Source organism: Ursus maritimus, unplaced genomic scaffold (genome assembly GCF_017311325.1).
Source record: "Ursus maritimus isolate PB19 unplaced genomic scaffold, ASM1731132v1 scaffold_14, whole genome shotgun sequence".
NCBI lineage: Eukaryota > Metazoa > Chordata > Mammalia > Carnivora > Ursidae > Ursus > Ursus maritimus.
In genome coordinates, this window is record NW_024423786.1 from 1,395,727 (window position 1) to 1,414,976 (window position 19,250).

At 44.0% G+C, this 19,250-nt stretch overlaps 1 protein-coding gene across 1 annotated transcript; it reads right to left on the reverse strand.

Moving 5' to 3' along the window:
* Nucleotides 1-16,449: 16,449 nt before the first annotated feature.
* Nucleotides 16,450-17,629, reverse strand: PRR20G (proline rich 20G). Its single transcript, XM_008697803.1, has one exon. It carries the CDS (start codon nucleotides 17,226-17,228, stop codon nucleotides 16,626-16,628), a length of 603 nt encoding a protein of 200 aa, XP_008696025.1. The 5' UTR covers nucleotides 17,229-17,629; the 3' UTR covers nucleotides 16,450-16,625.
* Between the last annotated feature and the right edge of the window lie 1,621 nt (nucleotides 17,630-19,250).

A 19,250-nucleotide genomic window follows, 5' to 3' on the forward strand; every position in this document is an offset into this window, starting at 1 on the left:
ACCTCTGAGTGAGGCTCTGGTCCCTCCAGATCCATGTGGTCCCCACCTCATTCACTGTGGCACCTGCTAAAGGGGGGACCCAGGCAGGAGCACAGGAAAGAACTTCAGGTGGGTACGATTTAGTCGGCTCAGGCTGCCACAGTAAATTAGCAGAGACATTTATTTTCTCACGGGTCTGGAAGCTGGAAGTTCCAGATCAAGGTGCCAACATGGTTGGGTTCAGGTGAGATCTCTCCCCTTGGGTGGCAGATGGCCAGCCACCTTGTTGCTATGCCCTCACATGACCTCCTCTTTGTGCACAGGTGGGGAGGGAGTGAGCTCTCCACTGCCTCTTCTTAGGGACCTACCCTTACGTCCTGATGGAACATAGTTACTCCCATACATGCCACATCTCCAAATACAAGGGCTTAGGGCTTCCGCATAAGAATTTAGGGGACAGAGACATTTGGGCCATAGCAGTGTATACACAAGCCCATGTGTTTCAGGACAGAAGGTTTGTTTGGCATACCTGGCATGTGACCATGCCCTCCCAGATGCTGAGAAAAAGCTCTTGGTTCCTGTGACAAGTGGTGAGTTTGAGGGCCTATGGCACTCGCCAAGTGTAGCTGAAGTGTTCAAGCCGTGAGTTCAGTCTTGGCTGACCCAGCCTAACACCCAGTTGGCCTTAGAGGGCTTTGGCTGCCCACCTCTACCAGGCTTCTGCCTAGGTGTCCCTTTCCAGCCCTTTGGATCAGAAACGACCTGCTTTTGGCCATGACCCTGTCTTTCACCCCCACCCAGGTGCAAGGACCCCACAGCCCTGATCTGCTCAGGCCTCATCGGTCTCCAGGTAGCACTGCCTTTCCAGCCAGGACACCTGGCCCTGAGCCCTCTGTCCCTCCCAGATGATGCTGGCCTGGCCCTGCCCCAACAGCGAGTCTTCCAGACACACCTTTGTACCTCTAGCTAGTCTCGTGTCTGCCAGGTGCTTTGCCTTTCTGAGCCCCAATCTCTCCACCAGGAAAATGGGGGGTGACTGCCTCAGCCCCACAGAACCATGCCTAGGGCTCGGAGCTTGTGCCTGAGGAGTGCTTGGGGCTGGAGCACAAGCTCTTCCCCTCATAATCCAAGCTGGCTCTGATCTCCTGCCTCACCTCTTCTCAGGGTGAAGGGTCCCCAGGGACCTGTGGGTTTCTGCCGCACAGAAGCAGCCACGTCCCGCCGAGGAAGCCCAGAATGGGGCTCTGCCAGGGGAAGCTAATGACTCTGACCAAGCAATTATTTTTAATGAGTCCAACTCTCCTGCAGGCTGTGAGGCCTGGGCAGGGGTCCTGCAACCACAAGAAAGGGGGCCCACCAGGGATTCAGCACCCACTGGACCGCACCCCCTCCTGCCTCTCCTGGCATTTCGGAAGAAAACTTTATATGACTGTTGTTAATAGAAGCACAAATCAACTGCCACAGGTGAAAAAGAACCCCAGAACAGTACTGGTATTACGACAACAAAGCCCGGCTCTAGGCGGACTGGCATCTGGGCCACACAGTGGCTGATGTCCGCCCTCTCAGCCTCGGGACAAGAGGCCTGGGCGAGATTTGAGGCCCCGTTATCCAGTTTATTCTGAGCTTGAGATTTCCTCTCATTCTTTCTAAAGGGTGGCTCACAAGTTTTAGGCATGGACAGCAGCCCGCTGAGCCCTGCTCCCGGACGTAATAGGAAAGCCACTCTCTCTCACAGTGAAGGTTGCCGTCACTCAGTGCAGAAGCTGTGATCCCCCTAACTTGGCTTGGTGTCTCCCCAGGGGCTTGAGCCCTCCAGGGATGAGGCAGGGATACGTGCATGGTGGAGGGGCTCAGGAAGCGAGCATTCTGGTGGGGAGTCAGGCAGGGCTTGGAAGGCGTCACAGGCGAGCTGTAGAGAACAGAGAGGGTTTCCGAGCCAGGAGTCGGGGAAGCATCTCGTGGGAGAGAACACAAGGGAAGATGTAAAGGCAGAGGAAGGCAGATGCCTCCCTGGAGCTGAGTGACGGGTCTCGGGGCCTGAAGAGTCTGCATTTGGTGCATGTTGGGGGCTGTGCCCTCCAGGAAGTGCAGCCACGTCCAGAAAGGCCTGTTCAGAGAGCTTGAGCAGAGTGAGTTGGTCATAGTGTACCCTGGAGATGTCATGATGGCTGCTGTGGGTGGGGGGACAAGGGGCCAGGGGCACAGCGAGGGGGCAGGATGGAGCTGCCCTAGGGACCCCTTTTCTTTCTCTTTGCTGATGGCTTTTGCCCAGTCCAGCTCCAAATCCTCCCTGGGGCTTCCTGGCTGGCCCTGCTGCAAACCAGCTCCCCACTGCAGGCTCACTCCCACACCATTAGTCTCGTTTTCCCTTCCTCCTGCTCCTTCCAGGACTGTCCTTCACAGCTGGGGCCACTGGGGAGGCAGGGAGGGTGTGATGGAGCCAGGGAAAGGATTTGGTCCCTTCTGGGAGTGGTTTAGCCTTTCCAGGGAAGCTGGCCACCCACTGACTCCTGACCTAAGCCCTACACTGACACTTGACCCAGCCACATAGTGACTCCTGATCCCAAACACTCTGACCCCTAACCCTAGTTATACCCTGACTTTGACCCCAGCCACACACTGGTCTCTGGCAGTCATTCTCTGACCCTTGATCTCAGCCCACATTGACACTTGAACTAACCACACCAACCCTTGACATCAGGCAGGCCCTGATGGCCAAGCTTGACCCTAAGCTAAAACCACAGCTTGCCTGATCTGGACCTTGCTGACTCTGACTAGGCATGCTGCAGCCAGCAAACCTCTTACTCAGAGGCCTGGAGCAGGGGTGGGCACTGATAGAGGAACAGTCACAGCAGAGAGAGGAGACTGAGGCCACTACTCCCTGTGCACCAGGCTCCAGATATAGGTGTCCAAGGACCCCTGTGCTGGGAATGGAACCTTGCTCACCACCGAGTTGCTAGGTGACCTTGGGCAGGCAGTGTTCCCACCTCTGGAGCTCAATTTGCTCAAGTGCAAAAACCAGAGTCCCATGAATTCTAAAGACTCTCACAAGAAAACAAGTGCTAAGGGAGCTGCACAGTGCGGATCAATTGAGATAATGTGTTTAAAATGCTCTGCACAGTGCCAAGTACATCATAAGCATTCAATAAATGCTAGTTATTAATGTTACTATTAATAACCCCCGCCTGCCCACTTCACTGAGGGACAGAGGATCAGATGAGCTGCAGAGTACAGGAAAGCGCTGCCCATGGGGCAGGAGGACATTTTAATGAGAGAAAGCAGGAGAGGAGGGTGGGGAAGAGGTCGTATCCAAACCTGAGAATCCAGACCATGCAGGAGGAAGGCAGAAGTGGTGTCCTGGACAGGGAAGGGGAGAATACACTTACATCCAGAGTGTTAAGGCCAAGTCCTTTTAGATGAAGACAACATAAATTCCTCCTTCTCCAAGACTGGTTACCGTCAGCCCTCACAGTGGCCCTCTTTGGGAATAAGGACACTGGGAATTGCTGGATTTGGTAATGTGCTCAAATGCACATGGCTAGCCCAGGGCCAGATTTGTGTTCAAGTCTGCAGGACCTTCAATGCCACACCCACTCACTCCATGACAGTGTTGGCAATTAGGGAGGGAGGTGGGAAGGGAGAAGGGCAGCCCACATGTTGGGAGAAGGACAAAGACAAGCTCTTCCTTCCTGGCAGCCTGGCCCTGAGTAAGGGGTCAGTGAGGGGCCATTAGCTGATTCCCAGTCCTTCTGTTGGCTGATGCCATTCCTGCTATTCCACACTTGAGATTTGCTTTAGACAGCAGGTGCCACCTGCCTTTCCCCACCCTCTCCTTCTCCAAATTATTCCCTGCATCCCACAGGCCTCAGTTTGGGCATCTGAAAAAAAGAACCTCACTCTGTTCCCAGGAGGACTGGAGATAACCAATATTTATAAATGCCAGGCAAGATGCTAAACCCTTCTCCTCCTCCTCCTCCTCCTCCTCCTTCTTCTTCTTCTTCTTCTTCTTCTTCTTCTTCTTCTTCTTCTTCTTCTTCGTTTTTCATGCATCTTCTTGTTTCATTTGTGCCTTCTGTAGGGCTTTTCTAAAGAGTGGTGGAGCTACCACTAGTCACATGTGAGATGATATTACACAGGCATGAGTCAGGGGTTGAATAATAGGCCAGAACTGTGAGGTCTTAGAGAGTATGTTAGAGCCAGGGTGCCCTAAAAAGGGGATGAGGCAGGAAGTGGGGCTGCAGAAGCCAGTGGAGGTCAGCTCGTGCAGGTTCTTTTACAGGCCCTTCAGGAAGGGCGATGGAAAACCATCAAAGACTTTTACCAAGAAGCAGAGCAATTTGATATTCTATATACTTTAGAAAGTGCACTCACTTAAAGGCTGGAGAAGATTAGAAGAGGAAACAACCATGGAAAGGAAGACAAGTTAGGGGACAGTAGCTATAACTGGGAGGCAGGTGATGGTAACCTGAACTGGGGAGCATTTGGTGAATGAGCAGTAGGAAAGAAGAGAAGTGGACAGATCTAAGATTCTTTTGGGAGGTGGAATGTATTGGGTGTTGGTAACTAGAGAAGGGGAAGAGGCGAATTATGTCAACCTTCCTGGGTGGACAGGGGAGGCACTGATGCACCCAGAATACTACATGCAAAGGAGATTTGTGGCAACAATGATGTGCTCGTCTTTGAAGGAGTTTCACACAGAACTCCTGGGGAGATCTTGCATGGTCAGTTGGATACATGGCTCTGGATCCAGAGAGGGCTGGGATGAAAGTAAGTTGAGGAATTGTCATCTTCACCGAAGTTATGTCCATGAATGAGATCACCCAAGGAAAATGGTGAAGAGGATTCTATTTGTGCATTCTCCTTAAAATCAGACAAAAAACAAGAATACTCAAAGCCACCATTCTGATTCCATAATATTAAAGATCTTAGACCATGAAATAAGATAAGAAAAAGTCATCGAAGCATATGGATTGGAAAGGAAAAAAAGAAATGAGTCTTTTGGGGGTGGGCAGATGATATGAATTCTTATTTAGAAAGTCAAAATGAATCTGGAGAAAAATTACTAGTAATAATAAGAGAGTTTTAGCCATGTTGCTGAATGTAAAATCCATGTACAAATTACATATACAAGCGTCAATCGCATTTTCATACATTATCAGGAAACTTAAAATGTTGCTACTGTTTATGTAGCAGTAGAAACTACAAACAGCTGGAAATCAATCTAACAAAAGTTGTAATGGCCTGTATAAAAAAATGTATAAAATTTTCCTAAAGGATATGAAAGAAAACCTGAATAAGTGAAGAGATATCCTATGTTTGTGAATTGGAAGATTTAATATTATAATGTAATCTCCCCCGATTTAATAATTTAATACAACTCCAATCAAAACTTAACATGATCTTTTGTGGAAGTTGACAATCTGCTTCTAAAATTTAAATGGAGGAACAAAAGGCCAAGAATATTTAAGACAGTTCTAAAGAAGGAACGTAGGTTTGCTCTGCCAGATATCAAGATTTACTATAGAACTTTAGGAAGGGACACTATGTAGTATTAGTGCGGGGTAAGCACACTGACCACTGGAACAAACAAAGCATCCTCAAACAGATCCTCAAACAGGGAATTTCTATGTGTGACACAGGTCACATGGCAAACCAGCAAAGAAAGGAGTGACTTTTCAATAAATGTACTTGGAATAATTGGGAATCCATATAGAAAAAAATTAATTATACGCTAAAATCCACTCCAATTGGATTAAGAACTTGAGTCAAAGCAAATGTATAAGGAAAATTTTTAAAGTTTTAGAAGAAAATAAAGGTGAGAATGTCTGATTTCAAGATAGGAAAGGATTTCTTAAAGTACAAAAAGTACTCACATAAAAGAAAAAGACTGATATATTTGAATACACTGTGATTAAGAACTTCTTTAAATCAAAAGACAATTCGAATCAATTAAAAATAAGTCAAAGTGTGAGAATATACTTGCAAAACATATTACTGACAAAGAATTTGTATTAAGATGAAATAGAGTACACCTCAAATCAGTAGGAAAAAGAAGAAGGAGAAAACCGCAATGGACAAGACTTTTAAAAACAAACAAACAAAAAACCCACAGAAAACAGCTACTTCACAAAACAGAAAACACCTGCTGAGGTCCCGAGTAACACTAGTAATTTGGTCATGCAATACAAACTACAACAAGATTATTTCATTGGCCAAAAATAAGAAATCTGATGATCCTGAGCATTGGAATTAGTATGTATTACCTTATACATAGCTGAAGGGAGTGGAATTTAGCACAATAACTTCGGCATAATGTTATAAATTTGAACATTTGCATGCCCAATGACCCAGCATTTCCACTCTTTGATGCCGACCCAAGACAAAAACTTGCACACATCTACCAGAAGATATGTACCAAAATGTTCATGGCAACACTGTTCATAATGGGAAAGAAAGTAGAAACAATTCAAAAGCCATCTACAGGACAATGGATAAATAAACTGAGGTATAGTCACATATTGGATATGATATAGCAATAGAAATTAATGATCCATAGCTATGCCTGTGAGTGAGTATAGAAACCATGTTGGAAGTGGATCAATAGTCATAAACACACAACTGATGCCACATGGGTCAGAGATGAACTGTCTAGCACGATCTTTCCTGCATTCCCGACCTACAAAATTGTGAGTGAAATAAAATGGTGGTTCTGAGATACTAAGTTTCAGGGCAGTTTGTTACACAGCACTAGATAAACAGAATCTTGTGTTATTTCTACCTTTCCATCACCTCTACAAAAATATCCAATTACTTTTTTCTTCATGCTTTTGCATGCTGTTCCTTCCAATAAAGTGATTTGGTAACCTGCGCCCCACAGAATAAAGCCAGAGCCCTGAAAAGCTTGAAACATATCATTTATGCCATAAACAACAATCACAAAGATTAAATGATAGACACAAAGAGACACTAAGAAGCGTGTAGTTTGCTAGACAAATTAGAACTACCCTACCCCATTTAAAAAATAATAGAAGATTTTACATAATATTATTTTGGTTTTTATCATGTCCTAGGCATAATTTCAAGCACCTAAAATTTATTAATTCATTTGATAGTCCCATGTGACTGGTGCTCTTTTATGTCCATGTAATTGCCGGGAAAGCTGAGACCCAAAGAGGTTAAGGAACTTGCCTGTTATACAGCTTGTAAGTGTTGGGGCCAGGATTGGAATCTGAGTAGTCTGGGTCCAGAGGCTTTTCTTCCGCACTAAGCAGGCCCATGCATGAAACAGAAGGCAGGGAAGAAAGGATGATGTCCAGGTGCAAGGACTAAGAGGGAAGTGAAAGCAGAGTGGAGGGCATGTAGGCTCGTTCACTGCAGCTCTGACCGGTAGGGACCCCACAGATTAGAGGCTTCAGTATTGCTGCACGCAAGGAAAAGAGATGAGGCATTTGGTCCATAGAAGGTAAAGAATTGAAGCTGCAAAGGCTCCAAAAAGCCAGAACTCTTACAACTCCAGTGGAGAAAAAAAGGAATAAATTCATACCTGTGCCCTAAAAAAGGAAGCCTGACTCCACCATGATTGCATGAGGGGTATAATACTAAATGAAAAAAAGAAAGTCCAGGGCTTTCCCTTCCTGAGGACATGGAATCTGGCTTTTAACTCTGGCTCTTTGCTCTGGTGACCAGAGGCTGAGAAATAAACACAGAATCTTCTCCTGGATCAGGACACCCACCCCACCCCCCAATACCTGGAATAAACCAAAATAAAGATCCAGGAAAGATCACTTTAACAATCCAGGTACCATAAAATTCCCACAGCTAAATATGTTCACACACACTCAGTACATAGACACCCAAAAAGAAACGATTCCATTACAAGTGAAATTACACTGGCAAAACAAAACAAAACAAAACAAAAAAGCCAGGAAGACTTGTTTCTTGAAAGTGTTAGTTAACTGAAAAAAAATTGGAAATTATAAAACAACAATGTTCAAAATGATTAAAGAAATAAAATAAGCCTTATAAAAATCAGAGCAAATAACCCTCCTCACAGTAGATTTAGGAAAGAACAAAATAGATTACTAGAAATCAATTAATTCAAAATCAAAGAGTGGACTGAATAAACAGAAACATAGTGAGAAAGAAAACAGAGCTGAAGAAATCAACCAGGAGACAATATAGAGTATGGTGCATTTACAAGACACATAGATGAGAATGACAAGACCCTATACACCTGCAAGGGGTTTTAGAAGGAGGGAAAAGAAAAGGAAAGTGATAAGAGTTTGCAATTTTCCAGTTTTTAATTAAATATAATCTCAGATGGAAGACTCTTAGTGAATGAGGAGAAAGATTTTTAAAATGTCTCTATATGGACATCTCTAATGGAAACTTCAGAAACTAAAGATTAAAAGGAAATTGTGAAGGAACCAGAGAAGGATAAAAGTTTACCTCCGAAGAACAACATTTGAACTATAGAAAGCTGAACAGCAAGAATGGCCTAAAACAAAGAAAATATCTTCAAAGCACTGAGAGAAAATTGGTGTCAAACTAAGGTTTTATACCCAGCTAAACGGTTTTCCAAGAGTGATCACAAAATGAAGACATTGCAGACAGGCTGAGAGAACTGCTCTTCAGTGAAAATCTCTAGATACGGTACTTGAGGAAGAAGGAAACTGAACTCTGGGCAAAGGAGGATAGTGTGAAAATACACGTTGGTGAAATGTCGAAATATAGTGAAACAAGTATTGACAGGAAACATTAATTGTGTCGATTATAATTATTTTGGTAATGGCACAGTGGAAACTGAAAGTAGACAATAATATCAGGTAAAATGGAAATGGTAGCATAGTAAATGTATTTGAAGGTCCTTATAAGATTCAAGGGAAGCGTAGAGACTAAGTTTTGAGTTTGTTAATTTAAGTGTGTGTTAAAATTTTGAGTAGCCATTAAAAGAATGGTATTGTATTGAACCATATGAAATTGCTGATGTTTGACCAACCTTGACCAATATGATAGCAATTTCGTGTGGTTCAACCTAATACACTGTGTAACTTCTAAATGAGAAAAGATAGAGTGGAGAAACCTCAATCATACCAATGGAAGGCAGGAAAGGTAGTGGGGACAGAAGCCAGGGAAAGTGAAGTGTTAGAAAAGTGAGCTCAGTGGTGAGGGTAGGTGTATGCACATAGATATGCATGTGTGTGTGTATGTATATAATCTTACAAATCTCACACAAATTAATACATCCCTGTGTGCACACATATGTGTGGGCTGTTTGTATATGCATGTATAAATGGTAATAAACATCCCCAAGGTTTGTGGTTGGCCATACACATAGGTGTCAGTTTAAAAACTATCAGACCTCAGCTATAAAATAACATATTTTTCTTTAAAATCACTAACGTTATACTTTCTTGCAACATTGAGACATGGACACTCATCACATTTAAGTAAATGCCCCAAAAGAAGATGACAGAAATCAGCTTAAGACTAAACCATCAAATTAAAAGACAAATTCTCAGATTAGATAAATTGGTTTTTTTTAACCTGCTAATTACAAAAACCACATCCACAACAAATTGACCCAAACTTTGAGAGCAAAAGGATGGAAAAAGAGATAAACTAAGCAAATAGTATATCTTGAATGTTGCTGCACAAATACAAGTCAAAACAGACTAAGGGAAAAAATACTATTAAGGATAAAGGTAGCAAGCACATAATAATAAAAGAAAAAGAATCACCAGGAATTAGCCAGAAAGATAAAAAACCCGAACTTTTATGCCTCAATAACTAGCTTCTAAATTGCTAGAAGAAAATTGACCAAAAGTATAAAAGAAAAATAAACAAACCCCTAATCATAGTGGGAAAATATAGTGTACACCTCTCAGTAAGTGATAGATAAGAAAAATAAATTAAGAAATGAGTTAAGGATATAGAACATATAAATAATGCAAATGAAACCTTGAAACAATGTATATACACATATAATTAATATGTGTATATAGTACACATATTAATAGTCTAATTAATAGTACCTTCTGAGGGAAGTAAAATTATTATCGCCATTTACAGATGGTGGTATTTTGGGTAAGGAACCAGAGTGATAATTCAAGAAGGAATAGGAAAGGAAATAATCATTTGAAGAGATGCCCAACATCACAAGTCACCAGGGAAATGCAAAATAAATAACCTAACGGAAAAAGACTGATAACACCAAGTGCTGTTGAAGGCCACGGGGAACGTGTCACTTGCTGCTGGTGGGGCGGTCAGTGGGCACACCCGTCCAGAAGGATCGTCTGGACGTCCTTAGAAAAGCTGTGGATGCACTTTTATCACTACCAGAAACTTCACTTCTGGGGCGTCCACACTACAGAAATTCTCTTTTGAGTATGTCAAGGTATGTGAGAGGCTGTTTATTACCACACCGTATTTTTTTTAAAAAAGAAAAATGTTGTTTTTAGTAAATAAGACTGTGGATACTCACACCTGTTTTAATTCACAGACTAATTTTCATTATGAATTACAGGTACCCCTGCTTTTAGAAAGTTTGTGTTACACTACATTGCGTTTACAGAAGACCCACATTAGGACCTGTTTTCTCTAGCTGAAAGACATCTGAAGAGCATGTATGCTTTTACAAAAAAAAAAAAAAGGTGAAAAGCAAAACTAGCATTCAGCGCCTGTTTTGCGGCAAGTCATTAGAGAGGCAGCACGAATCCTGAGCAGTGAGAGTGGCACCTCTGAGCCCCTTTCCTGGAAACTGCACTCAGCATCTCAGCCTCAAGCCGCCATCGCTTTGAGCTGTGTCTGCGAGCATCCGTGCATTACCTTGATTTATTTTATACATCTGTTAGTAAGATTTGTCCCAAGGTATCAGAAAACCCTAAGAGAGGTTATATTTGGGGTATGGGAATGCTCAAAAGCTTTTCCATATAAATGAATGGTAATTGCTTCTCCGCTTTACCCATTTTGGCTTACAAAAGTTCTCTTGTAAGTATACCCTACTTCGGATACCGGGGGAAGTCTGTAATATCAAAGACATAATAGTGAGTGAAAAATGAGTCCACATTTCTCCACAAGTGAGTAAATGCAGGCATGCATTTCTGGATACCTCACTATGCATAAAAAGACTCAACATCATAAATGTGGGGGGGGAGTTGTTGTTGTTGTTGTTGTTTTAAGATTTTATTTATTTATTTGAGAGAGAGAGCGTGAGTGGGGGGGGGCAGAGGGAGAAGGAGAATCAGACTCCCTGCTGAGCAGGGAGCCCAACGTGGGGCTCCATCCCAGGACATTGAGAGCATGACCTGAGCTCAAGGCAGACACTTAACCAACTGAGTCACCCAGTCGCCCCAAAAGTGTGTTTTTCTTAAATAAATTGTTCAACAAACCCACTTCTATTCAAAATATCAATAGTGGTATTTACCTGACAAAATGGTTTGTGGTGGGATACTTTTTTCAAAGTATTAACAGATGTTTACTTTCCCTACAATTTATTTTACTGTCATGTTGGGGACTGCTATTTGTCACCTCATATCTGCTCTCCCTTTCTTCCTTAGGACAGACCCTGATATTATTTGAAGTAACAATGGACTCAGCTGAAAGGTTTCATCTCCCCTCCTCCCTTGCAACCAGGTGTGACAATCTAAGAAAGTTCAGGCTAATGAGATATAAGGGAAAGAGTTTGGGCTGGACTTCTAGAAAGGTTCATTTAAGGGAGTAGACTCAGGGCTTGCTTTTTTATTTCTTCCTAGTTCCCACTTCTTGAAACTAGGGCATGATGTCTGGCTCTCCAGCAGCCATTTTGGATTTTGAGGTAATTATGTGCCCGGAAACCACACACTGGAATGGAGGAGCAGCAAGATTAAAGACTCTGAAGCTGCCCTATAAGATCTAGATGGCAAGCTTCCAGCTTCTTCCATGTGAGAGATAAATAAACTTCTGTTTTGTTTCAGCCATTGTTATGACCCTCTAAATCTGATTTGTGTTCTTACCCTAGTTGTTAACCCAACTTCCTGGATCCATTGACAGCATGCTACACTCAGTCGGTTGGTGGGGCAGGGCTGCTACATGATTCCAAATACAAAAAAAGGAAATGATTCTCTGCTGCTTGCTGTGCTTTTTTTTGTTTGTTTGTTTTGTTAACTTTCAAAATACACTCTTGAGATCCATAGCTGAGAATAATAATGAGTCCTAAAATACTAATTTTTGGTTATCGAAATCCAGAACCGCAAAGCATTCTGGGGAGAAAGTTTTGTTACAAAAACGAGGCATCAAAGTGCCTTTGAGCATTCTGGACCACTTTCACCACCCTGCTAGGCTAGGTGAGATCCTGGGAGCTGGAGGAGGAGGGGGAGAGGTGGGGAAGGCAGCAAGAGGGTTGCGTTTGGGTGGGACTTGCCCCCCAGTGGCCAGCAGTGGGTGGAGGTGGGAGGGAAAGGACATATCAGAGAAAAACAGGAAAGGTAGTCATGAGCTAACATTCCTGCCATCTCTGAGTAGAGAGTGGAATGAAATATGCTTGGGGACATCTTGGCAAGGGGATGGAAGTTGAGCGTGAGTGGGGTTCCCCACCTGCCTGAGGGCAGAGGGGTGCTGACGTTTCTGCTGTGCAGACTTGAACCATCTGGATGAAGATCAGGTGACTCAGTGACATGAATAGGCAGGAGAGAGATCCCAGAGCTGGGGGTCCAGACAGCCAGGGTCTCCCAGTGTCCCTTGCATCACTGATACCATTTTGACAAGTGAACTTCCAGGTCCTGAAACAAGTCCTTGTTATCAGATGACTTTCAAGTGCAGGACAGGCTTTTTGATTTGTTGTTTCACATGAAGGTGCAAAGACGCATATCCCCTGGTGATAGCAGCAAGTAGATTTTAATATAATATATATTAAATATGTGTTTATATAATATATAGAGACCAGTGGTCTTCAAGTTTTAGGATAAATATCCCATTAATAAAAGCATAGTGACTGGGGGTGGTCTTGAAATGACAAAGAAAACAATTTCCACACTGTGCACAGGGGCCAACCTATGGCAACTGATGAAACTCTGGGGGCTGAGGGGCGGGGAGGTGGCGAGCAGAGCCCCCTGCAGGAACTGAGGAGCAGCCTGGGGGCTGGGACACAGGGAAGAGTGGGCTGTGGGCTGAGGCTGGACACAGGCAGACACAAGACAGCCTCAGAAGTCAGAAGAGGAATGTTGGAATGGGGAAAATATCTGCAGGACACATGAAAAATATCACTATTTCTAACATATAAGAACTACGAATTGGTAAGAAAAAGATTTAAAACCCAGTAGAAAATTGTGCAAAGGCCATATATTGGCTATGAACAGGGAAAGAAATAAAAATGGCCAATAAATGCATAAAAAGGTACTAAACCCTATTAGTAGTCAAGACAATTCAAATTAGAACAATAATGACATATTTTTATTCAAGAGATTGGCAAAAATTATAGAGTGCTGACATTTATTGCTGGGAAGACTGTGGGGAAATTGGTGCCCTCATATACTGCTGGTGGGAAGTGACATTGATACAACCTAATTTGAATGTAATTTCTTAATATCTATTAAAATAAAATATGGCCATTTGACATAGGAATCTCAGTTTGAGAATTTATTTTATAAAATCAGAAGAACAGGTCCTTAAGATTCCATGTGCAAATGTTCAGCCAAGCCTCTTGGTGGTGGAAACACCCTGGAATGGGATCCATCAGTGGAGGGTCGCTGTGTAACCTCAAGTGTGTGCATTTTTTGGAGAGATACCCGGCGACTGGAGGGACAGTGACACATGGGTTGACCAGAAGCCGTGCCAGGGTGAAACCTGGCACATAGGAGCCATCCCAACGGAAGGCACAAAGCAGTTGCCACCACAGATGTGCTCGTGGTGGTCTGTGCAGTGATTCTAGAGGCACCTCTACCCACTTCAGGTGGAAAATGGGCTCCAGTGAGATGCCGGCCCCCAGCCCCCACCATACCTGCCACACCTGTGTCACCTGCCTGGACCCTTTAGTCACTTCCGTGCGACCCTGGGCGGAGAGTACGTCCCATTTTTGTAAGGTCAAATTACAATGAAGCCTTTTAATGTACACTTACGTTTGTATAGGCTTGTATGATTGTGGGAAAAGAACAATAGGAAAGGAGAAGAAAAGAAGATATCTTTTCTTTGTCTTTGTGTGTGTTTGTTTTTCCAGGGATGGTAAACTCTTCTTATTTTGGGAAGATGAAAACTGAAATTTTATTAAAAGAATAATACTACAATAAAAGGCAAAGAAAAGGGTTTATTTAAGAGGATGGTTGAGTACACAAGAAAAAATCGCTCATGGGAAAAATTCTCTTCATTTTCTTTGGACATTTTCTCTTACAAACGAGTCTTAAAATCAACCAGTCAAAGCCTACTTAATAAAATACCAAATCCAATTCATAATAAACCTTTTATCAAACTCTGAGAGGATGGGAATGATCGCAACTTGATCAAGCATATCTATGAGAAACCTACAGGAAATGCCCTGCTTAATGGTAAAACATTTAAAATATTCCCACTGAAGCCAGGAACACACAGGAGGCTGCCATCAAGTTACTTATTCCTTATTTAGCATTTGAAATGTGTCACGCTTTCTCCTTGTTTCTATCAACCCCTATGCCTTTTGTTTGATTCACCATTTTCTTTGATCCACCTTTTCCTCAATCTGTTTGAAACTTTGTATCCTAGTTCAGTTCATTTAGTGCTTATCAATGGGTTCACATACTTTAAATTGTTTTGAGTTTCATTGCTCCTTCATATTCAGTATCTATAAAATCTCTAGAAACTAGACAAGAATTTTAGTGATTTTTAGCTCCTCCTGAACTTCCCACCCCCCACATTCCTATGCTAATGCTTCTGGAATTTTAATTCCAGGTTATTCATCTTTCTTCCAGAATCATACCTGTTTAAACTGGATAGCACAGTTTACCATTTTCCTTGCTCACTGGTCCTTCTTGCATCTCACATCTTCCTTCTGGGTTCTTTTCTTTTCTTTCTTTCTTTCTTTCTTTCTTTCTTTCTTTCTTTCTTTCTTTCTTTCTTTCTTTCTTTCTAAATCCTGGCTGAGAAACATCTGTGCTTTCACTGCAGGTAACAGAAAGCTCAACTCAAACTGGCTTTATTAGCTTGTGGACAATAAAGTCCAGAGGAAGCTCATGCTTTAGGTCCAGTTTGATTAGTGTTCGGGCTCATTTTCTCATTGCTCTACCCTCCTCCCATCCCCCCACCCTCTGGAGCTGGTGAATTGGCTGCAGGAGTTCCAGAACCTCCTGTCTATTCACCACCTGGTCCTGAGCCCAAGAGCATCTCTGACTGGTTACAGAACCCTAGACTCAGAGTTATTTCCTCTCCAAGCTTTGAGGATGTTACCCCATTGCTTTCTTAGATTCAATGGAGCTGCCTAGGGAAGTCTGATGTCAGACTAACTCTGCTTACCTTGTAGGTCTCATCTTGCAGGTGGTTTTTGGAACTTTCTCTGCACCATACTTCATCCAGGTGTATGTGATTGTTGCATCTTCCTCAGGATTCATGTCTTCTTCAACGTGGGGAAATTAGCCAAATGTGATATATTACTATTGTCCAAGTGTTCTGAGCCTCTTGGTAGAACTCCTGTGTTAGACATCCCAACTTTGGGAGCTCCCGTCAGTGTGAAATAGCTTCCAAACCTTACACCTTTCTTTTGCCACATTCTGGAAGCTCCGTCTGCCCAAACAACTATACTGATTTGTTCCTCAGTCCTATCCATTCTGTGCTTCAAATCACATAATTTTGTATACCAACCACCTTATGCTTCATCTCAAGCATTTCTAATTGCCTTTTTATGTGAAGACATGCTATTGTGTCAGAGATATGCTATCATCCCATATCTCTCTGAGGATATTAATTATACTCTTTAAAAAGTCTTTTTCTGAATGTTCTATTGGTTCTGATTTCCTTGGATGTGACTTCTTCCTTTTTTTGCTCCTTTGCTGTGTTTTCTTTTCTAAAACATTTCATGGTTATACATCTCAGGATTGGAAAAATTGTAGTTGTGGGGACATAAAATAGACTGAATGTGTCTTCCCCAAATTCCTATGTTGAAATCCTAACCCCCAGTGGGATGGTATTAGGAGGTGGAGCCCTCGTGAAGGGATTTGCGCCATTACAAAAGGATCCCAGATAGCTTCCTCGCCCCTCCAGCCATGTGAGGACACAATCCAGCTATCCATACACTAGAACGTGGGTTCTCACAAAGACCCTGCTGGTGGTCTGGGATTGCCAGCCTCCACAACTGTGAGATACAAATGTCTGAGGTTTATAAACCACCCAGACCGTGCTGTGTATTATAGCACCCTGAATAACCTGAGACAGAGGAGGGCAAAGGAGATTGCAGATTTATTGCAGTAAGTACTGAGGGACAACATTCATGTACATCTGTGATAAAACAAAAGGAGGAGACAACAGAGGGACATGAGCAGTGTACATGTGACCCTGCCAGGATCCTGGGAGACTTGCAGGCTCAGTCTGGACAACATGAAGGTAAAGGCTAGGAATGGGAGGAGTCAGGAGGGACAGAAATGGGGACTTGGGTTTGGGCTGGGAGAAACACCCAGGTCAGAACAGGGACAAGGGGCAAATGATGGGGGTCAGCGTGCAATGTGGGTGAAAAATTCTGGGACCCCATACACAAAGGTACCGGAGGGGGTCTGTGTGAAGAACAAAGTTGAGCCCTCCAAGGGTCTGAACCCTAAGCAGGGATAGACGGATGAAGTTGGGGAATTTGTGAGAACCCAATACCCAGAGGCATGGGGCAGCGCCTGCACTCCTGACCCAGGCTGGATTGTGCAGAGGCCAGGGCCTTGCAGCCCATCTCCGTGCACTGTGGTTGCTTCAGTAAGAGGGAAGGATGAGGTCCGCCTGGCTTCTGGCTCCATGTGGTGGCTTGGCTCTTCACCATGGTCTCCATCCACACGCAGACGTGGTCTCAGTATGCGTCTTGGCCTCACCTGGAGGCCAGGGTCTCTGCGAAGGTCTATTCCCCTAAGGTGGCGTCTTACTGCCTGCTGACTTCTTCCCCCATGGTGGCCTTGGCCTCTCTCTCCGTGATGAGCTGTGAACGCTGGGGTCTCATATCTCATGGGTTTCACATAAGCAAAGGGTTTCAAGGGATGGCCTGGCTTCATAGGGCCATCTGCTTTCATGGTGCCTTCACCTTCCACACCAGAGCAGTCCAACTCCTGAGAATGCATATCTGAGGCAAACAGAGAAGCAGAAAGTGGAAAGAAGAAATCAGAGCTTTTCCAGGAAGCTTTGGGGCCAGGAGAATGGGGGAGGGGAGGGTATGAGGTGGAGAGTCCCTCTGCCAATGACCCATTATGTGTAGCATTTCCCACTGGTCATTTCATTTGGCCCTCCCCACCACCTGTCCAGAGAGGTAATTGCCATCCCCATTTTACTGATGGGTAAACTGACTCCAGATTCAATTTGAATTCACTAGATTCAATTTGAATCAAAGTGACAGTCCCTGTCCTCACCAAGCTTAAACTTCAATAGAAAAGACCAACAGAACAAAACAAAATATGTAATGTCACTGACAGGTAACAAGTTGGAGAGTGAAGGAGTTAGGATATAACAAGGAAGGTGGTTTTGATTCCAGAGTGCCTGGAATTTTATCTTTTTTTTTTTTTAAGATTTTTATTATTTTTAAGTAATCTCCACACCCAACATGGGGCTCAAACTCACAACCCCGAGGATCAAGAGTTGCACGCTCCACCAACTGAGCCAGCCAGGTACCCCATGGAATTTTATCTTAACTTACCTGTGATGGGCCTCAATTTCCTTTTTCATGAATTGATATGATACACCAACCCCTGGGGTGTTATAAAGACTTGGATACTACAAGCAAGTGCTTAGTGTCGTCCCAGCATGTACTTGGGGGCAAGAGAAGTTAACAAAAAGCTGTAAGTCAGGACCTCAGGAGTGAGCAGGATTTAGCAAGGCCAGGGCAGAGTGGGGAGGGAGAGGATTCCCAGGGGGTGGAGACTGGGCACAGGCTTCCAGAATGTAAGAAGTCTGGACTAGCTGCAGGATAGCACGGCAGGAGGGAGAAGCTCATAAGGACCCCTTTAAGCTAAGCCAAGTTTTAGTTTATCCTAAGATCAAAGGAGAACCACTGGAAGGCTTTACGGAAGGGAACAAGTCATCACATTTGGACTTTGGAGAGTGAAGTGTGGCTGTACAGGAAGGGGTGTGCCTAGAGGCAGGAGGGCTGAGGAGATTTGCAGCCATCTGAGATGTGAAGAGGTAAGCAAACACAACGGGAGCCCAGGATACCCTGAGGGCAGGCTGATGAAAGGGGCAAATGGGGTCCCAACTGACCCAGTTTGTCTGGGGGGCACTCTCCTGACTATCTGTTAAGCACACCCCTGCTGCCATTTGCTTTCCCCCAACAGAGAGGGGGATAAAGCTGTTTCCCCAAGGTAGAGCTCAAGGGAGAAGATACAAGTTTGGATGACAAAAATGTGTTCAGTATTGGACCTATGATGGTGAGGTGCTTGTGTTTTCCAAGTGGTGATGTGAGTCTGGGGCTCAGTGGAGAGCTCTGCCGGTCCTCTGAGCCATCTACACAGAGTTGGTCATCACTACCATGGGAGCTGACAGGATCCGCAGGAGAGGGTGGAGGAGCAGAGAGTGCCTCTGACAGAACCCTAAAGTCCACTGCTAACCTCTAATGGGAAGGTAGAGAAAAAGCACTTTTCAGGGCCACTGATGCAGAGGGAAACTGAGAGCATGTACCCAGATCCAAGGTGGAGACAACAGATCAGGGGGCGGTGAACTGCCCACAAGGTTGGCTATGTGGGACAGAGCAGGCCTGCGATGTGGCCATTCTTGTTGGCCACCTGGAATGGGTGAGAACAGCATCAGGACACTGGTGGGGGCAGAGTGAACTTCCAGAGCAGTGCGGTAGGGAAGATGGCAGGTAAGTGACAGTGTGAGCAGGGGACAGCAGGGGTGGGGCTTTTACCCGGGGTGGTTGAGTCACTGTTGGGAGGCAGTACTGGGACACAAGGGCCCAAGAATTAACAGCATCAGGAATAAAGAACAACTCCAACAGACCCACTGTAATGGAACAAACTGAGAGTGTTTCAACAAATGCCTTCTTTCTACACAATCATCTTTCAAAAATTAAAAAAAAGCCAGGATTAGATCATCTCTCTGGTGAATTTTTTTACAGTTCTTGGCTAGAAAAGCTCATATTAATACCTTAAACT